Genomic DNA, 20967 nt, shown 5'->3' with positions numbered 1-20967 from the left:
CACAAAAGAGCCAGATGAAATTGTTTTAAAATGTTTTATTTAAACTAGTATATCTAAAATTTACCACTTTAACATTTCAGTATTTTGCATCCTTTAAAAAAAAAAATGCTAAGTGTTTGGAATTCCCATTGTGGTCCAACATGTTAAGAACCCCATGAGGATGCAGGTTGGATCCTTGGCCTTGCTCAGCGAGTTAAGGGTCCGGCTTGGATCTCGTGTTGCTGTGGCTATGGTGTAGGCCATTGGCTCTAGCTCCAACTCAACCCCTAGCCCGGGAACTTCCATATGCCTCAGGTGCAAATGTAAAAAGAAGACGGGGAAAAAAAAAATACTAAGTGTTTGAAATCCGGAGTTTATTTTACCCTCACAGCACATCTCAATTTTGGACTTTCCCCATTTCAAGTGCTCAGTAACCACATATGGCTAGTGGCTACCATTATTGCAGAGCACAGCTCTAGAGTTTTCGATAATCAATAGAGATTTAGAATCATCTCTTTAATTGGTGATGTCTTGTCCCTCAAGGGAAGAACAGAATGTTTGTTTAGGACCTTGAATTGGCTTTGTTCACTCAAAAGATTTTTTGAAGATTTCAATCCAGATTTCCTCTTAAGAGGGAAAGACAAACCCAAAGTGTTGGTTTGAAAGGAGAGAACATTGAAACAACAGTCTTTATTGCTGAAATCTGAAAGATAATCCTTTAAGCCTTAAGGTTATATAGTTCTATAACCATCTGCTAGTTACAGTATAGAACTTAAGCAGAAATGAGAGTTTAAAGGACAACTGCCCACATAGCTTTTAAAAAAGACTACATGGGTATTTCAAATATTATTATGCAATAGTGTTGCCAGTAAATGTCACAGACATAATACAAGCAAAATATATTGTATTAATGAGCCCTAAAATTCCATACATAATGCTTATACTTATTTGGAATCAACTGCTATTTTAATGTGAATTTTTAACTTGTTTTAACACATGCCTTCCAAAAGCTATTCAAGATGGCATTTTAGCTTCTTTTAAAAAATGCTTTTACTGGGAATTCCCATTGTGGTGCAGCGGAAATGAATCCGACAAATATCCATGAGGTTGAGGGTTCGATCCCTGCCTCTCTCAGTTGGGTTGGAGATCTGGCATTGCTGTAAGCTGTGGTGTAGGTCGCAGACACAGCTTGGATCCCATGTTGCTAGGGTTTGGCGTAGGCCTGCAGCTACAGCTTCGATTAGACCCCTAACCTGGTAATCTCCATATGCTGTAGGTGCGGCTCTAAAAAGCAAAAAAATAAAAATAAAAATGCTGTTAATGGATCCTGAAATTGTCTCTTCGTGACTGGGCATAAAGGTGTCATCATTTCACCATTCTCTTTTAGTACCATGCGGGAGACTATGAAGTATGTCTATGGACACCATGGAATTCGAAAAGGATTATATCGTGGTTTATCTCTTAATTACATTCGTTGTGTTCCTTCTCAAGCAGTGGCTTTTACAACATACGAACTTATGAAACAGTTTTTTCACCTCAATTAAAAAAAAATATCGTGATGAGAGGTCCCTGGCGGCCTAGTGGTTAAGGATCCGGTGTTGCCACTGCTGTGGTTCTGGTCACTGCTGTGATGTAGGTTTGATCCCTGGCCCAGGAATTTCTGCATGCTGTGGGCACGGCCAAAAAGTTGCAGTTCTTTTCCTTAGTAAACTCTCGGAGGGAGAGATTAAATGCTAATTTAATTGGGGAGGGGGAAACATTACTTGAAAGGGTATATTTAACCCTGTCACAGGAACCACTGGTATTTTAGTACTTGATTTTTTTATTCATTCCAAATGAAAAATGCTTGCTATACTTTTTGATGCCAAAAGTTATATCTTGGAACACTGCAAAAAAAATCCAAAGCTGATGCTGGCTAATCAGTAAGGTTATTTGAAACCATTTTAAAGTGTTAACTTGGAAATAGAACTAACTTAAAATGGGATTCAAGAGATTGCCATTAGTTTTATCATGCTATTCTAAGCTTTTAATTATAATCATGATTTTCAAAAGACTCTAACATACGTTATTATTATCGACAGTCTTTAGCAAAATGATGAGAACTGAAATTTTAAGTTATATTAAAACATAGCTTAGGAACCAACATTTAAGTATTATTCCCAATATCTCTCTTCTCATAAGTCTGCTCCACTGGATTAAAGGACAAATACTTTTTCTCTTCATTTTTAATAAATTAAATGTTATATTTGAAAAGTAGCCATGTAAAGATGCATAAGTAAGTCAAGAATTTTCAGGTATTGCTCAAATGTTATTACTAGTTTCTATGAGTGATTTAAATGTATTTTTTAAAGTCAGTGTATTCCTAAAGGCAGTAATAAGAAATACCGAATATCTTTGCTCTCAAAACAGATAAGCGTTATAGATTTGTTTTTGTTAGATGATTTGGTGTGTACTAGAAAATTTATTTAAATGGACTGTGAAATATCCATTAATATAGATGTGGACGTCAAAGAATGTTTCCAAGGTGTTATGTTATGACATATCAACTAGTTCTTCCATGTAAGATAATTTTAGTGCAATACAAACTTAAGTGGAAAAGTAAAACATGATCTGAATTGCTATCCTTTGTATTAAAACGGTTTAAAGTGTAAGAATTCTATTCATTGTGTTTAGAGTACTTTTTATGTTTTATAATAAGCATGACAAAAATGGGAGGGGAACAGTTATAGTTCTATCCACAGAAATAGCAATTTGTAGAATTGATAGAATTTTTAAGACATTAGAAAACAAGTTAAGAGTGTTCTTTTTGCTTCAATTTTTATTTTTTTCATAAAAGATTTTTGTCATATATTGGTAAAAATTATATGAACTGGTTTCATTGTCAAAATCTTTATTTTAAAATAAATATGTATCTTTGTATGATTTATAAGTGTATCCACAGGTAAAAATACATGTGTTCCTAAAACTATTTTGTATATTTTCATTTCTGGGCTACACTGTACCTGAATACTGTTATCAAATCTCAAAATAATTTAAATGTGTAAAATAAGTATCTCAGTTATGTTATTAATAAATGAGGACTGCAAATATTTTTTAAATAAAAATTTGCATTCTATATCTGTTACAAAATACATAGGATCTTAAAAATAAAATTTATTCATGTTTCAACATTTATTCCTCTCTTTTAACTGTTTACATTATGGAAGCACAAATGTTAAATATAAATAGTCAGAGTACAAGAATACCTAATGACTTAAGTATTTTTTTAAATTACTCAATTTTATTACATTTATAGTTGTATAACATAAGTATTTATATTTGATTCATTTCAGATTGATAACCCAAAATGAATCATGACAGATTATCTTCCATTTGAAGATTGACTATTTATTTATTTATTTTTATGCTTTTTTAGGGCTGCACTTGAAGCATATGTAAGTTCCCAGGCCAGGAGTTGAATCAGAGGTGCAGCTGTTGACCTACACCATAGCCATAGCCATACCAGATCCAAGCCATGTCTGAGACGTACACCACAGCTCATGGCAATGCCAGATCTTAACCCACTGAGCAAGGCCAAATTGGTTCTCTCATGGGCAGAGCCCATGCCTTCATCTCCTTTAAGAAGCACAGGGTATGGCATCACAAGAGGTGTTCAGTGATGTGTACTGATGGGCAGAATGAAGGGTTAGCCCGTTTTTGGAAAAAATGTTCTAGCAGGGAGAAACAATGCAAAAATAGTGCAGGGAAAAAGCAATTTAGAAAGAAAGTTATTTGGTGTTTTCTGACAGAAATGTCTTGTTGCTAAATTCAGCCAGGATGAATGGCAAATAATAAAACCTATGTTATATGAGTAATGCATTGGCTTGCAGAGTTGGGCCAATTATCTCTGTGTAGCAATTGTTTAGTACTTATATAACAACTGTATACTTAGGCAGTTCTTCACATCCATTCTTTGACTATCAGACACTGTCAGGCATTAGAAATCAATGACAAACAATGTCATGTATATTTTCTGAGGATGTGCTTTGTTCCATGCCTTATTTTAAGCACTTTTTTTAATGCCTTAACTCTATCTCTACAACAGTACTATGAGATAGGTGCTATCAAATATTACTTTTTTACAGATGGGATAATGAGACCCAGGGAGATCAAGTAACTTGTCCTGATTCACACAATAAACGGTGGATCTAAGCATTCAGATTTAGCCAGTCTCAATTTCCAACCCGGTTTACTACCCATGATGCTATACTTCAACACAGTATAGTATCCTTCCTATTCAGATGAAACTCTAACCTGTCAATAAACACAAACCAAATAAGAGAATGATTATAGTTTTCGGCAAGTGCTTGCTAAGGAAGTAAATAGATTACATGAGAAAGAAAAATTGTTGGGTATAAAGATCAGAATGCTGCTTTAGAATGGTCAAGGACAAGTTTCTTTTTATTTTTTTCTTTTTTGGTCCCCTGGCAGCATATGGAGTTCCCCGGCCATGGATCAAATCTAAGCCAGAGTTGTGACCTATGCCATAGCTGTGGCAACACTGGATCTTTAGCCTACTGCACTGGGTTGGGATCGAGCCAGAGACAATGTCTATCCTGTTGCATCACAGCAGGAATTCCAGAAAAGTTTCTTTAATGTACTAAACTTTAAGCAGACACATGAAGGATAAAAAGGGAAAGAACCATGCAAAGAGTTGGGGAAGAATGGCTCAATGAAGAGAACAGCATGTACAAAAACCCTGAAAGAGGAAAAGCTTAGATGGACACAGTAACTGTCAGAAGGCCAGCGTGAATGAAGCCTTGCAAGTGAGTGAGTAGCAACAAATAGCATTGGAAAAGTAGACGAAGGGTAGATCAATCTATTTAGGTGATATATGGTACACAGTAATGATTTTGTCTTTTATTCTATGTGTGTTGGGAAACCCTTGAAGGTTTTCAGCAGGGGAATAAAATTGCCTGATCATGTTTTTACAAAGATCACCCTGCTTTATCAATAATTATTTGTGCTTAGGGAATTCTCTGATGGCCTAGCAGGTTGAGGCTCCTGCATTCTCACCACCATGGCTCTGGTTGCTGCTGTGTGGTGTAGGTTTGATCCCTGGCCCAGGAACTTCCATATTACCGCCTGTGTGGCAAAAAGGAAAAAAAAAATACACACACCAAAAAAACCCAAAAGAAAACCTGAAATAAACATTGCAACTCTCATTTAACCCTTAAAATAGAAATCAACAAACTAAAACACAGACAACAGAGAAAATAGCAATCCCCAAAAGTAGTTTTTGAGAAGATCAACAAAATTGTTAAGTCCCTAGCTAGACTGATAACTAAAAAGGAAAGAACATAAATTATCAATATCAAGAATAGAAAAGTGTGGCTCAGTGGGTTAAAAACCCGGCTAGTATCCATGAAGATTGGGTACAATCCCTGGCCTTGCTCAGTGCGTTAAAGGATCTGGTGTTACCACGAGCTGCAGAGTAGGTTGGAGATACAACAATAGATAGACACAAATGAACCTATACTTATATGGTCACTTAATTTTTTTTTTTTTAACAAAGGTACCAAAGCAATGCAACCAGGGAAGGTAAGTCTTTTCAACAGATGCTGCTGGAAAAACTGGAAATGCACATGGTTGAGGAAAGGAGGGGGTGTGTGGGGGAACATGATTTATTCTCTACCGCATACCACTTTAAAAAATGAGTTTGAGATGGATCATAGACCTAAATGAAAAATAAAGCAATAAACTTCAAGAAGGAAACAAGGAGAACATCATTACTGCCTGGGGATTGACAAAGATTCATTAGGTCACAGAAAGCAAAAGGCATAGAAAGAAAATGGGTAAATTAGACTTCATGAAGTTTGAAACTTACTCATTTCTTAAGATCTTGTTCCTGAACCAAACTTGCGTTCACTTGCCCATGGCAGTAAAAGCCAATCTATTGACACTGGGTCGTGGTAAAGGAAAGTGCAGCATTCATTGAAAGGCACCAAAACAAGGAGAACAAACAGGTAGCTCATGCTCTAAAACTCTCAGCTCCCCAAAGGGTGTTTTTCTTGTGTGTGTGTGTGTCTTTTTAGGGCCACACCTGCAGCAAATGGAGGTTCCCAGGCTAGGGGTCAAATCGGAGCTGAAGCTGCTGGCCTACACCATAGCTATAGCAGCGCTGGATCGGAGCCTCATCTGTGATCTACACCACAGCTCATGGCAACGCCAGATCCTTAACCCACCAAGTGAGGCCAGGGATCTAACCCCTGTAAAATGGATGCTAGTAGGGTTCCTTAACCGCTGAGCTACGATGGGAACTTGAACTCCCCAAAGGGTTTTAGCAAAGCTTTTTTTTTTTTTTTTTTGGCTTTTGGCTTTTGGCTTTTGCTTTTTAGGGCCACACACCCTTGGCATATGGGGGTTCCCAGGCTAGGGGTTGAATCAGAGTTACAGGTGCCTGCCTATGCCACAGTCACAGCAATGCAGGATCCAAGCCGTGTCTGCAACTGTGCGACACAGCTCACGGCAACGCTGGATCCTGGGCTCACTGATCAAAGCTAGGGATTGAACCCACATCCTCATGGATACTAGTCAGATTGGCTTCAGCTGCTCCACGACGGGGACTCCAGCAAAGCATTTTTAAAGGCCAAGTGAGGGAGGAGGAGCCCCAGGGCATGTGTTCAGCTTGTGCACAATTCTCTAATTGGCTGATGGTAAGGTAACAAAACGGTGTCACAGGAGTTAACATTATCCTTATGCTTTAGCAGGCCTATATTCATGATGGTCTCAAGTAGTTAACATCTTCCATTTGGTGGGGGTTTTCACACCTGTAAAACAACTCAGAAAATGTGCATCAGATTCTGTTATCTAAGTACTTCAGAGAGGAGCTGAAGCAGAGGATATGGGGGAAGGATCTGCTCCAGTAAGTCTCATGGAATCCTACTCAGTTACAATCTTCTTAGGGAAACGAATAGGTAAACTACAGATGGGGAGCAAATATTTGCAAAACCTATCTGATGAAGGACTTTTATCTAGAATTATATAGAGAGAATTCTGCAACTCAGTAATAAAAGGACAATGAAATTTAACAAAAAATGGGCAAAAGATTTGAACAGACATTAACAAAGGGGGATATACAAATGACTAGGCATGTGATCAAGTAATATTAGTGATGGAGGAATGCAAATTAAGGCTGTTAGGACTGACCGCATCAAATGTCAAGGATATGCAGAAACTGAAATTCTCACACATTGTTGGTGATAGTGTAAAATGTTACAACCACTTGGCTAAAGCTCTATTAAACCTAAATATAAACCTACCCATAGTCAAGAAATTTCACCCCAAGATATGTACTCAAGACAAATACCTGCAAACTATTGCCTTTGGAGTAGACAAACAATGAGATCCTGCTATAGCACAGGGAACTGTATTGAAACACGTGATGGAACATGATGGAGGATAATGCGAGAAATAGAAGATGTGTACACCTAGGTCACTTTGCTGTACAGCAGAAATTGACAGTACATTGTAAATCAACCATAATAAAAATTTATTTAAAAAGGCGAATACAAGCACACATCCACCAAAAAATGTATACAAGAATATTTGTCCTGGAGTTCCCGTCGTGGCGCAGTGGTTAATGAATCCGACTAGGAACCATGAGGTTGCAGGTTTGATCCCTGGCCTTGCTCAGTGGGTTGAGGATCCAGCATTGCCATGAGCTGCGGTATAGGTTGCAGACGTGGCTCGGATCCCACATTGCTGTGGCTCTGGTGTAGGCTGGTGGCTTCAGCTCTGATTGGACCCCTAGCCTGGGAATCTCCATATGCCGCAAGAGCGGCCCTAGAAAAGGCAAAAAGACAAAAGACAAAAAAAAAAAAAAAAAAAGAATATTTGTCCTGCTTTATTCAAGATAGCAAAACACTGTAAATCATTCGTCAACAGGAGACTGGCCAAACAGACTACTATTCAGCAATAAAAAGAAACAAACTTCTGGTTCGTGTAACAAAATGGATGCATCTCAAAAACGTTATACTGAGTGAAAGAAGCCAGACACAAAATAGTACACATCATTTGATTTTCATTATATGAAGTTGTAGAATAGACAACTCTAATCTCTGGTGAAAAAAAAATCGGGTTAGTGGCTGGGTTTCCAGTGGGGAAGGATGTTACTTGGGGAGGGTATGAAAAGAACTTTCTGGAGGTGAGAAGAACATTCTGTACCTTTTTCTTTTCTTTTTTTTTTTTTTTTGTCTTTTGTCTACTTTGGGCTGCACCCGCGGCATATGGAGGTTCCCAGGCTAGGGGTTGAATAGGTGCTGTACCTGCCGGCCTACGCCAGGACCAGTGGATCCGGGCGGAGTCTGTGACCTACACCACAGCTCAGCACCGGATCCTTAACCCACTGAGCAAGGACATGGATCGAACCGGCCTCCTCATGGATACTAGTCGGGTTAGTTAACCCACTGAGCCACAAAGAGAACTCTTAAGACAGCAAATGCTAATTGTAAACTTTAGGTGATATGTATACAGTGTTCATTATATAATTCTCAACTTTTCTGTACATTTGAAAATTTTCATGGTAAAATATTGGGAAAGGGGAAAGAATAAATTGCAGGGAGTTAAGAATGGAAGCACGTGTGAGAGATAATTATCAGGTAGTGAAAGTGAGATGGAAAGGAAAGAGGAGATTCAAGGCACACCTGGATTTGGGCAACTGCAAATAGTACTAAGAGCTTACTAAGAGCGTGTGTGGGGCATGGGTCAGCGTGTCTAGAGAGAGGGCGGAAGCATTTAGTCTAGGTCGGGTTACGAAGAGTCCTTGCTTTCCTAACCCTAAAGCGAAGGATCAAGGGCGCCTTTTCAGCCTTTGCTGCCCGGGTGCGGCTCTCCAAGCTTTACCCTCCGGGCGCGGGAAGGGCTGCCCGCGCAGGTCACTTGGGATCGCGGCGGTCGGCGCATGCGCACGTCGCCTGGCGGACTCGTGTCTCTTTTCCTTTCCAGTGCTGATCACTGTTCACCAGTTTTTACCTGGCGGCAGTTTTCGGTCTCGGCGCCCAGGATGGAGCAGATGGGCGATTTGGAGCTGCTCATGGAGAAGAGTTTCGGTGACGAGGCTGCGCCGCCTGCGAAGCTGTGAGCAGAGTGGGGGTTGGGGCGGGGAGGATCTGGGAGCCAAGCGGGAATTTTGAAAAGAAAAGAGCGGGAGAGGCCGCAACCACGCCTCCATGGAACCGGGCTCTGGTAGGAGTGACCGAGCTCAGGTCTCCTGGCCCCGGCGAGTTTCTGGAGCTGGGGTCTGCTTCGCAGGGTTCTTTTTAGGGCTAAGCCCGGGCAAGAGCTCGAAGACTCTCCCTCACTCAGCAGGTCCTTCCTTACCTTACTATCACCGCTTTCTGGATTTTTTTGGGTCCCAGCCACCTTAAATGCCTTCATAAAAGGGAATTGCAACTGCTAGATGCTTTTCTTTTTCTTTTTCTTTTTTTTTTTTTTTGGTCTTTTTTGTCTTTTGTTGTTGTTGCTATTTCTTGGGCCGCTCCTGCGGCATATGGAGGTTCCCAGGCTAGGGGTTGAATCGGAGCTGTAGCCACCGGCCTACGCCAGAGCCACAGCAACGCGGGATCCGAGCCGTGTCTGCAACCTACACCACAGCTCACGGCAACGCCGGATCGTTAACCCACTGAGAAGGGCAGGGACCGAACCCGCGACCTCACGGTTCCTAGTCGGATTCGTTAACCACTGCGCCACGACGGGAACTCCTAGATGCTTTTCTTGATGTTTAGTTGGAGAATGTTATCCCAGGGAGGAGAACTTTGTACCCTCGTATTGGTCGGGGAAACTTGATTACCTGGCATGGTGTAGAATTATTTCCTTCCTTCCTCCCTCCTTCCTTCCCTCCCTTCTTCCCTCCTTCCAGTCTTTTTAGGGCCACACCCGTGGTATATGGAGGTTCCCAGGCTAGCGGTCCATTCGGAGGTGCAGCTGCCTGCCGACACCACAGCAACACCAGATCCGAGATGAGTCTGCTACTTACACGTTGCTCATGGCAACGCCAGGTCCTTAACCCACTGGCGGGACCAGGAATCGAGCCCTCATCCACATGGATATAAATCGGGTTCGTTACTACTGAGCCACCTAGGGAACTCCGTTAAGTTTTTATACTAGGAATTCTGCTATGCCCTACCTTCTTAATTTTTAATTTTTTTAGTCATTGGTCATTTTGATAAGTTTTCCAGAAGAAAACAACTAGAAGGTTGGTTTGTAGATAAAGGAGATTGGATGGCTTTTTATTTCATGCTTGTGCTATGGTAGTTTTTGAATGTGTATGCTTTAGATTTCAGAAGAAGAATGTGGAAGCTTCCTTTTCTAAAACAGTTCTGATCCGAGGAATGGATAACCGGTACCTGGTATTAGCAGTCAACATTGTACAGAATGAAGAAGGAAACTATGAAAAGCACCTAATTATTACTGCTTCCCACTCACTAGAAGAAAAAGAACTGTGTATCCTGAGGAATGACTGGTAATTTTTGGACTTTGCGCATTAATCTAGCAGAGTGTTAAGGGTACCATTTTTTTCTTTTTTCTTTTTTTTTTTTTTTTTTTGTTGTTGTTGTTGTTGCTATTTCTTGGGCCGCTCCCGCGGCATATGGAGGTTCCCAGGCTAGGGGTTGAATCGGAGCTGTAGCCACAGGCCTACGCCAAAGCCACAGCAACTCAGGATCCGAGCCGCGTCTGCAACCTACACCACAGTTCACGGCAACGCCAGATCGTTAACCCACTGAGCAAGGGCAGGGACCGAACCCGCAACCTCATGGTTCCTAGTCGGATTCGTTAACCACTGCGCCACGACGGGAACTCCAAGGGTACCATTTTTAAAAACAATCACGTGGGCTTGTGTGGATGTTGCAGTACTTGTTAGCAAAGAGAGTAGATTATGAGGTAATTCTACGTAAAAATTGTGCTTGTTATCCCAGCATCTCAAGTCTCTTATTCCAAAACTTGTTTTTTATTGTCATTTGAAAATCAGGTACAAGGGAACTTATTAAGTCACTTTCTCTTTCCCAGTGCTTTCTGGGATTGCAGCTTAAAACTCATTAGTACTCACTAAGGACAAAATTGATTACAGCATAAGAAGGTCCTTAGATTGTAGATGTTGCTACTCAAGTAATATGTGTTATATGAGAGGTGTTAGGGATCTGCAGAGAAGGTGGAGTCCTAGTTTTGTCTAGCTTGCAAGTTAGGTGTTTGAAATAGATAAATATGATTTTATTCTTGCTGCACTGGGTTTGGCTTCATGCCTCAAGACTTACAGAAGCTGTAGATAATGTCTTAAAAATGAGAGATTTATTATTAAAACAACCTCATCCGTTGTTGGAGCTGTCTTTTATACTATTAATGATTTGATAGCTTTTGCAGTGGATGATGCAAGACCCAGAAATGTCAAAGTACTTATTTCTTTAGATAAAATAATTCATTTATTTTTGAAGCTTCCTTGATCTGTTGAAATGTCAGAATCTAAACTAAGTATACTTTAACTTTGCTTTATCTTTAGGTGCTCTGTACCTGTAGAGCCAGGAGACATAATTCATTTGGAGGGAGACTGCATATCTGATACTTGGATAATAGATGAAGATTTTGGATATTTGATTCTGTATCCAGACATGCTGATTTCTGGCACAAGCATAGCCAGTAGTATTCGATGTATGAGAAGAGCTGTCCTGAGTGAAACATTTAAGGTAAATAACATTAACAGCCAATGTTTCTACAGGGTCTTAAGAGTTTACAGAGCACTTTTATACTCTTATTTAATCCTCCCAGGAGTTCCCTTTGTGGCTGAGTGGTTAACAAAACCTGTCTAGTATCCATGAGGATGCCAGTTCAATTCCTGGCCTTGCTCAATGGGTTAAGGATCTGGTGTTGCTGCAAGCTGTGGTGTAGGTCACAGATACAGCTTGGATCCTGCATTGCTGAGGCTATGGCATAGGCTGGCAGCTACAGCCCTGATTTGACCCCTAGCCTGGGAACTTCCTTATGCTGCAGGTGCAGCCCTAAAAAACAAAAAAAGAAAAAAGAAAAAAAGAACCCAACTAGTATCCATGAGGATGCAGGATCCCTGGCCTCACTCAGTGGGTTAAGGATCTGGCATTGCCTCGAGCTGCAGTGTGGATGCCGTGTTGCTGTGGCTGTGGCAGAAGCCTGCAGTTGCAGCCCCAATTCAGCCCCTAGCCCAGGAATTTCCATATGTCCTAGATGTGGGCCTAAAAAGAAAAAAAATTATCATCAAAAGTTTCAGACATACACAAAGAGATGATTATAATAAACTCCCATGTGCCCTTTTTGCTGTTTCTGAACATTGTATTTTGCAACTAAATGAAAGCTGAGGATTTAAAAAAAATATAAACATCATCTTTGTCATACACGATAAAATTAATAGTAATTCTTTTTTTTTTTTTTTTTTTTGTCTTTTTGCCATTTCTTGGGCTTCTCTGGGGCATATGGAGGTTCCCAGGCTCGGGGTTGAGTCGGAGCTGTAGCCACCTGCCTACGCCAGAGCCACAGCAATGCCAGATCTGAGCTGCGTGTGCAACCTACACCATCCGGCAACGCCGGATCCTTAACCCACGGAGCAAGGCCAGGGATTGAACCCGCAACCTCACGGTTCCTAGTTGGGTTCGTTAACCACTGAGCCATGACAGGAACTCCAGTAATTCCTTAAATTAACCTAATACTCAGTTTTTTGAAAATTTATTTATTTTGGCTGAGCCTGCTACATACTTAAGTTCCCCTGGCCAGGGATTAAATCTGTACTACAGCAGTAACCAGAGCCATAGCAGTGACAACACTGATCCTTAATGTGCTGAGACACTAGGGAACTCCTCTAGTTTATTTTTTTATTTTTTTAATTTTTTTAATTTTTTTTTTATTTTGTTGTTGTTGTTGTTGTTGTTGTTGCTATTTCTTGGGCCGCTTCCGCGACATGTGGAGGTTCCCAGGCTAGGGGTTGAATTGGAGCTGTAGCCACTGGCCTACGCCAGAGCCACAGCAACGCGGGATCCCAGCCATGTCTGCAACCTACACCACAGCTCACGGCAACACTGGATCGTTAACCCACTGAGCAAGGGCAGGGACCGAACCCGCAACCTCATGGTTCCTAGTCGGATTCGTTAACCACTGCGCCACGACGGGAACTCCTAGTTTATTTTTTAAAATCAGCTTTTTTCCTTCAGTTGTGGGGGGACTAACTTCTCTTTTAGCCACATACCACAAAGCAGACCTGAATATTAATCTTTTTTTTTCTTTTTTGGCCACCACACCATATGGAAGTCCCAGGCCAGAGGTCAAATCTGAGCTACAGCTGAAACTTACGCCACATCTGCAGCAATGCTGGATCCTTAACACACTGCACTGGGCTTGGGATCAAACCTGTGCTTCCCATAGACAACACCAGATACTTAGACTCACATAAAAACTAAAAAACTAGTTCAGAGAATTGCTCTGTAAATTAATTTTTAGAATCCCTGGTGAGTGTTTTGGTAGACTTTATCTTGTTGTTTGATACTTTCAAGGGGAAGGTCTAGGCTAATGAAAGAATTAATTGAAAAGTGTTGTTTCTGGAGTTTCTGCTGTGGTGCAGTGGGTTAAGAATCCAACTATAGCAGCTTGGGTCACTATGGAGGCAAGAGTTTGATCCTCGGCTGGCACAGTGGCTTAAAGGATCTGGCATTATAGTACCTGCAGCGCTTGGATTAAAACCCTGGCCCAAGAACTTCCATATGCCGTGGGTGTGGCCATAAAATAAATAAATCAATAAAGTGAAATTAGAGACAAATGTGTTAAATATTTGGGAATGCATTGTACTTTTTCATATAGGTTATTTTAATTTTTTTCTTTTTAAAAAAGATTTTTAAAAATTAAAAAAAATGTAGTTTTCCTTTTTAGGGTTGCACCCAAGGCATGCTGAAGTTTACAGGCTAGGGATCGAGTTGGAGCTGCAGCTGCTGGCCTGCACCACAGCCACAGCAATGCCAGGACTGAGCTGCAACCTACAGCAGAGCTCACGGCAATGCCAAATCCTTAACCCACTGAGTGAGGCCAGGGATCGAACGCACATCCTCATGGATACTAATTGGGTTTGTAACCCACTGAGCCACAACAGGATCTCCCAGTTTTTAATTTTTGGCAAAATAGAAATATACTGATTTGAAAAAAAATAACTTACATTTGTAAAATAATTCAGGTAATTCTAAATTGGAGAACGTGAAAGTCACCCATAATTTCACTCACCAGAAAAAAATTTAATATGTTGGCATTTGTCTCACCAGTGCACTTTGGCTTTGGTGGTTCAGTAGATCAGGTAATAAATCTACAATCATGTCTGTTGATATGCTGTGAAGTAAAAAGTTTACATGATTTTCTTTTTGGTAGAGCTCTGATTCAGCCACACACCAGATGCTGATTGGTACAATTCTCCATGAAGTATTTCAAAAAGCAATAAGTGATAGTTTTGCTCCAGAAAAGCTGCAAGAACTTGCTTTTCAAACTGTTCAAGAAATAAGGCATCTGAAGGAAATGTAAGTAGTTATGAATGTAACTATAGGTAACTTCTAAAATCTATAGGGTATTTGGCTATTAGACTGTTAAATATAAATCAGTGTTAACACTAGAATGCATATTTGAGAGTTGTAGTATAGGACTTCAGTTCTGTGAAGAGCTTTTGAAGTTGCAGAGCTGGAACTCTAAAATGTGCCCAGTAGACTTAACAGCTGCACTCAGAGAGTGTCAACTTTTAATTTTACTTCTAGGAGCAATGTGACATACTGAAAACTGTATGGGGTTGGGGGTCAGATAGACCCCTTTCCAGTTTCATGACTGAACAAGTTACTTCAAGATTCTGAAAAGGGCGTTCAGACTAATCAGACTAGTATCCACGAAGATTCAAGTTTGATTCCTGGCTTTGCTCAGTGGGTCAGGGGTTCGGCATTGCTGTGAGCTGTGGTGTAGGTCACAGATGAGGCTTGGGTCCTGAGTTGATGTGACTGTGGCCGGCAGCTGTAGCTCCAATTAGACCCCTAGACTGGGAACTTCCATATGCCGCAGGTGCGGCCCTAAAAAGCAAAAAAAAAAAAAAAAAAAATAAGAAAAGAAAAGTTGTGAAAAGGGTGATAATACCTCCTGTGTAGACTTTTTGTGACAGTGGAGACAATGTATGTAAACCCACAGATGGCTAATCATTGGCATTTTATGAGTAACAGCCGGCGGAGTGATTGGCATATTCTACTATCTCTATTTCTTTTCTCGACTCCTATTGTAGTCAATCTTTTTTCACAGAAAAAAATTTTTTGGCCACACACGTGGCATGCAGAAGGTCTGAGCTAGGGATGGAAACTTCACTGCAGCCATGTCACACATCACAGCAGTGATGCCAGATCCTTAACTCCTTGAGTCACTGGGGAACTCCCCAGAAATGTTTTTATTAGTGGTGGTTTTACTTTCTAAACTGGTTGTCATAAGTCTGCTTTTCCCAGATTCATTCTGCATTCATTGTTTAAAAGGGAAAAATATACCAGAATTCCTGATTTACTAATGACAATCTATTGTCTAAAGAACATTTTAGGACCCTGCCCTATATCAGGCACTGTTTTAGGTGCTTTTAGACATCTTATATAAACTGTTAGCAACCTGTTATAAAGAAAGAAATAAACATAGAGAAGTTGTCTGTGTGGCTAGGTTACAGCCACACAGCTTGTCATTCAGAATGTGAATAGGTTTAAGAAGTTCCCTTGTGGCAGTGGGTTAAGGATCCAGCATTGCCGCAGCTGTGGTGCAGGCTGCGACTGTGGCAAGGGTTCCATCTCTGGCCTGGGGAACTTGCAGCACCGCCCCCCCAAATCAAAAATAATATGAATAGGAGTTCCCTTCGTGGCGCAGTGGTTAACGAATCCGACTAGGAACCATGAGGTTGTGGGTTCGGTCCCTGCCCTTGCTCAGTGGGTTAACGATCTGGTGTTGCCGTGAGCTGTGGTGTAGGTTGCAGACGCGGCTCGGATCCCGCGTTGCTGTGGCTCTGGTGTAGGCCTGTGGCTACAGCTCCGATTCAACCCCTAGCCTGGGAACCTCCATATGCCGCGGGAGCGGCCCAAGAAATAGCAACAACAACAACAACAACAACAACAACAAAAAGACAAAAGACAAAAAAAAAATAATAATAATATGAATAGATTTTTTAAAGTTTTTGTTTGAGTTCTACTTATCACCTTGTATGCCACTTCGCCTTTCAAATTTTTAATTTTTTTTCCCACACCCTAACCAGTGGATGGTGATATCTGTTATGTTTTGTATGGATCATTTCCCCGAAACAAAATATATCAAAACTTTGCACCTTAAAATGACAGTTAACCTGTTGTCTCATGGTTTCTGTTTGTCAGGAATTCAGAAATAGTTTAGGTAGGTGGTTCTGGCTCAGGGTCTCCCATGTGGGGCTGCATCATCTGAAGGCTTGACTGGACCAAGAGCATCTGCCTGCAAGATGACTTACATGTTGTTGTGGTGAGGCCTCAACTCCTAGCTGGCTGAGTCAGGAGGCCTATTTCTCACCATGTGGCCTTTTCTAGAGGGCTACCTGATGTTTCCTCTGACACAGTTGGCTTCCTTCAGATTGAAGTGTCCAAGAAAGGAGTTCCCTGGTGGCCTAGTGTTTGAAGATGCAGTGTTGTCACTGCTGTAACTTGGGTTCAGCCCCTGGCCTGGGAACTTATGTATGCTGCGGTCACAGCCAAAAAAAAAAAAGAAATTTTTTTTTTAGGAGTTCCTGTTGTGGCTCAACATGTTAAGGACCCGATGTTGTCTTTGTGAAGGTGCAGGTTCAATCCCTGGCCTCATTCAGTGGGTTAAGGATCCGATGTTGCCACAAGCTCTAATTTGGCTCCAGTATGCCACAGGTATGGCTGTTTTAAAAACAAAAAAGAAAATCTTAAGAGGAAAAAAAAGGGTCCAAGAAAGAGTGCAGCAAGCCACAGTGCCTCTTCTAACCTAGTCTACGATTCCCATATCCTACGTCGTTACTTCTGGGTTTTTTTTTTTTTTTTTTTTTGGTCTTTTTGTCTTTTTGCTATTTGTTGGGCCGCTCCCGCGACATACGGAGGTTCCTAGTCTAGGGGTTGAATCGGAGCTGTAGCCACTGGCCTACGCCAGAGCCACAGCAACACGGGATCCGAGCCGCGTCTGCAACCTACACCACAGCTCATGGCAACTAGATCCTTAACCCACTGAGCAAGGGCAGGGATCGAACCCGCAACCTCATGGTTCCTAGTTGGATTCCTTAACCACTGCCCCACGATGGGAACTCCTACTTCTGGTTGTTCTGTTCATTAGGTGCACATCACTAAGTCTAACTCTCCCTCAAGGGTAGGGGAATTAATTGGGCACCGTCTTTTTTTTTTTTTTTTCCCTCCTTTTCTGGGTCCGCATGTTCAGCAAAAGGAGGTTCCCAGGCTAGGGGGTCTAATCAGAGCTGTAGCGCTGGCCTACGCCACAGCCACAGCAACTGGGGATCCAAGCTGCATCTTCGACCTACACCACAGCTCACGGCAACGCCGGATCCTTAACCCACTGAGTGAGGCCAGGGATTGAACCCGCAACCTCATGGTTCCTAGTCGGATTCGTTAACCACTGAGCCACGACGGGACTCCTGGGCACCATCTTTTGAAGGGAGTGTTAAAGGATTTGTGGACATTAAACCACCACAGGTATTCAGGTATGAGGCAACCTGATCAGTCCAGAACCCAACCTGAAAATAAGGATGAAAGAAACAAGGCTTTTGATCATTAAGGGCTCAGAATTTGTGTCCTTGTATTAAACATTGTGCTTGTTACATAATGGAATGACTCTCATGCCCTCAGCATCTATTATTTTTCATCATGTTCTTTACATATTGTCTTACTTATCTGGTATCCAAGATGCAGAAGAAAGTTACCTTTATAGTCATATAACATAAGAACTGATAACTGTAGCATAGCTAAGAAGAAACTTTTTAAAAATGTAGGAACTATTAAGACCAGAATTGTGGAGGAGTTTTTTTCTTTCCTTCCTTCCTTCCTTCCTTCCTTCCTTCCTTCCCTCCTTCCCTCCTTCCCTCTCTCTCTCTCTCTTTTGCTTTTCAGGGCTGCACCTGCAGCATTTGGAAATTCCCAGGCTAGGGGTTGAACTGGAGCTACAGCTGCCAGCCCACACCACAGCAACACAGGATCTAGGCCACATCTTACACCTATATCAGAGCTTGTGGCTACACTGGATCCTTAACCCCTCGATTGAGTCCAGGGATTGAATCCACATCCTCATGGATACTAGTCGGGTTCTTAGCCCACTGAACTACAACAGGAACTCCTAGAAGAATTGATTCTTAGAAGATCCTTGGGTTTCACTGAATTATATATTTTTTTTAATATTTATTTTTTATTGAATTATAGTTGACTTAACAATGTGTTAATTTCTGGTATACAGCAGAGTGATTCATATATATATATTTTTCAAATTCTTTTTGTTTATTACAAGATATTGACTATAGTTCCCTGTGCTTACAGTAGGGCCTTGTTTATCTGTTTTATTTTATAATTTTTTTGTGGCTGCACTTGCAGCATATGGAAGTTCCCATGCTAGGGTTCAAATCAGAGCTGTAGCTGCCAGTGTACACCACAGCCGCAGCAACACGGGATCCGAGCCACGTCCGCAACCAACACCATTGCTGAAGGCACTTAATACACTGAGCAAGGCCAGGGATCGAACCCACGTCCTCATGGCTACTAGTTGGGCTCATTAACCACTGAGCCACGACAGGAACTCCCATAAGTTTGTTTTCTGTGTTTGTGAGTTTGTTTCTGTTTTATAAATAAGTTCATTTGGGAGTTCCCATGGTGGTGCACCAGGAACGAATCTGACTAGGAATCATGAGGTTGTGGGTTCGATCCCTGGCCTTGCTCAGTGGGTTAAGGATCTGGCAGTGCTGTGAGCTGTGGTGTAGGTCACAGATGCGGCTCGGATCTGGGGTGGCTGTGGCTGTGGCACAGGCTGGCAGCTGTAGCTCTGATTAGACACCTAGCCTGGGAACATCCATGTGCCGTGGGTGTGGCACTAAAAAGACAAAGGACCAAAAAAAAAAAAAAATTCATTTGTATCATTTTTTTAGTTTCCACATATAAGTGATATCATATAATAATTGTCTTTCTCTGACTTCACTTAGTATGATAATTTCCAGGTCCATCCATGTTGCTGCATTACTATTATTTTTATCATGATATCCTAATTAAGAGCAAATGTGTGTCATTTCTTAATTATGAAAATATTAATTCTCTCTTGAATATTTCCCAATCCTGTTCAAGAGGATACTTTATTTTTTTTTTTTTTTTTGTCTTTTCTAGGGCCGCACCCGAGGCATGTGGAGGTTCCCAGGCTAGGGGTCTAATCAGAGGTGTAGCCACTGGCCTACGCCACAGCCACAGCAACTGGGGATCCAAGCTGCATCTTCGACCTACACCACAGCTCACGGCAACGCCGGATCCTTAACCCACTGAGTGAGGCCAGGGATTGAACCCGCAACCTCATGGTTCCTAGTCGGATTCGTTAACCACTGAGCCACGACGGGACTCCTGGGCACCATCTTTTGAAGGGAGTGTTAAAGGATTTGTGGACATTAAACCACCACAGGTATTCAGGTATGAGGCAACCTGATCAGTCCAGAACCCAACCTGAAAATAAGGATGAAAGAAACAAGGCTTTTGATCATTAAGGGCTCAGAATTTGTGTCCTTGTATTAAACATTGTGCTTGTTACATAATGGAATGACTCTCATGCCCTCAGCATCTATTATTTTTCATCATGTTCTTTACATATTGTCTTACTTATCTGGTATCCAAGATGCAGAAGAAAGTTACCTTTATAGTCATATAACATAAGAACTGATAACTGTAGCATAGCTAAGAAGAAACTTTTTAAAAATGTAGGAACTATTAAGACCAGAATTGTGGAGGAGTTTTTTTCTTTCCTTCCTTCCTTCCTTCCTTCCTTCCTTCCTTCCCTCCTTCCCTCCTTCCCTCTCTCTCTCTCTCTTTTGCTTTTCAGGGCTGCACCTGCAGCATTTGGAAATTCCCAGGCTAGGGGTTGAACTGGAGCTACAGCTGCCAGCCCACACCACAGCAACACAGGATCTAGGCCACATCTTACACCTATATCAGAGCTTGTGGCTACACTGGATCCTTAACCCCTCGATTGAGTCCAGGGATTGAATCCACATCCTCATGGATACTAGTCGGGTTCTTAGCCCACTGAACTACAACAGGAACTCCTAGAAGAATTGATTCTTAGAAGATCCTTGGGTTTCACTGAATTATATATTTTTTTTAATATTTATTTTTTATTGAATTATAGTTGACTTAACAATGTGTTAATTTCTGGTATACAGCAGAGTGATTCATATATATATATTTTTCAAATTCTTTTTGTTTATTACAAGATATTGACTATAGTTCCCTGTGCTTACAGTAGGGCCTTGTTTATCTGTTTTATTTTATAATTTTTTTGTGGCTGCACTTGCAGCATATGGAAGTTCCCATGCTAGGGTTCAAATCAGAGCTGTAGCTGCCAGTGTACACCACAGCCGCAGCAACACGGGATCCGAGCCACGTCCGCAACCAACACCATTGCTGAAGGCACTTAATACACTGAGCAAGGCCAGGGATCGAACCCACGTCCTCATGGCTACTAGTTGGGCTCATTAACCACTGAGCCACGACAGGAACTCCCATAAGTTTGTTTTCTGTGTTTGTGAGTTTGTTTCTGTTTTATAAATAAGTTCATTTGGGAGTTCCCATGGTGGTGCACCAGGAACGAATCTGACTAGGAATCATGAGGTTGTGGGTTCGATCCCTGGCCTTGCTCAGTGGGTTAAGGATCTGGCAGTGCTGTGAGCTGTGGTGTAGGTCACAGATGCGGCTCGGATCTGGGGTGGCTGTGGCT

General features: G+C 41.5%; 2 protein-coding genes across 15 annotated transcripts in view; both read left to right on the top strand.

The window, feature by feature from the left end:
* SLC25A16 (solute carrier family 25 member 16) overlaps window positions 1–3149 on the top strand; it is a 38864-nt gene extending 35715 nt beyond the window's left edge. For 4 of the 6 annotated variants that reach the window (XR_014828050.1, XR_014828048.1, XM_021072452.2 and 1 more), the window contains one exon: window positions 1367–3149. Coding sequence is in view for 3 of the 6 variants with exons in the window: in XM_021072452.2 (XP_020928111.1) it covers window positions 1367–1523 (157 nt within the window). In the remaining 3 variants the exon portion in view is untranslated. Of the gene's footprint in view, window positions 1–1255 lie in introns of all 6 variants that reach the window. The other 2 variants (XR_014828049.1, XM_084997144.1) reach the window with 1 other exon arrangement.
* Window positions 1–20967, top strand: part of DNA2 (DNA replication helicase/nuclease 2) — a 349771-nt gene that overhangs the window by 281449 nt on the left and 47355 nt on the right. For 4 of the 9 annotated variants that reach the window (XR_014828003.1, XM_084997079.1, XM_084997077.1 and 1 more), the window contains exons 1-4: window positions 8921–9096; window positions 10295–10480; window positions 11513–11696; window positions 14386–14531. The exons of 1 other annotated variant lie outside the window; for it this stretch is intronic. Coding sequence is in view for 4 of the 8 variants with exons in the window: in XM_084997077.1 (XP_084853203.1) it covers window positions 8921–9096; window positions 10295–10480; window positions 11513–11696; window positions 14386–14531 (692 nt within the window). In the remaining 4 variants the exon portion in view is untranslated. Of the gene's footprint in view, window positions 1–8920; window positions 9097–9180; window positions 9328–10294; window positions 10481–11512; window positions 11697–14385; window positions 14532–20967 lie in introns of those variants that run through there. 4 more of the 9 variants (XR_014828004.1, XM_084997080.1, XM_084997078.1 and 1 more) reach the window with 1 other exon arrangement.

Source organism: Sus scrofa, chromosome 14, assembly GCF_054392235.1.
Source record: "Sus scrofa isolate SSC_HxYL_T2T_F1_AM1 chromosome 14, Sscrofa_HxYL_maternal_Yorkshire_Landrace_v2.0, whole genome shotgun sequence".
Classification (NCBI taxonomy): domain Eukaryota; kingdom Metazoa; phylum Chordata; class Mammalia; order Artiodactyla; family Suidae; genus Sus; species Sus scrofa.
Note: the sequence above shows the minus strand (reverse complement) of the source record. Positions and strands in the feature narration are given on the sequence as shown.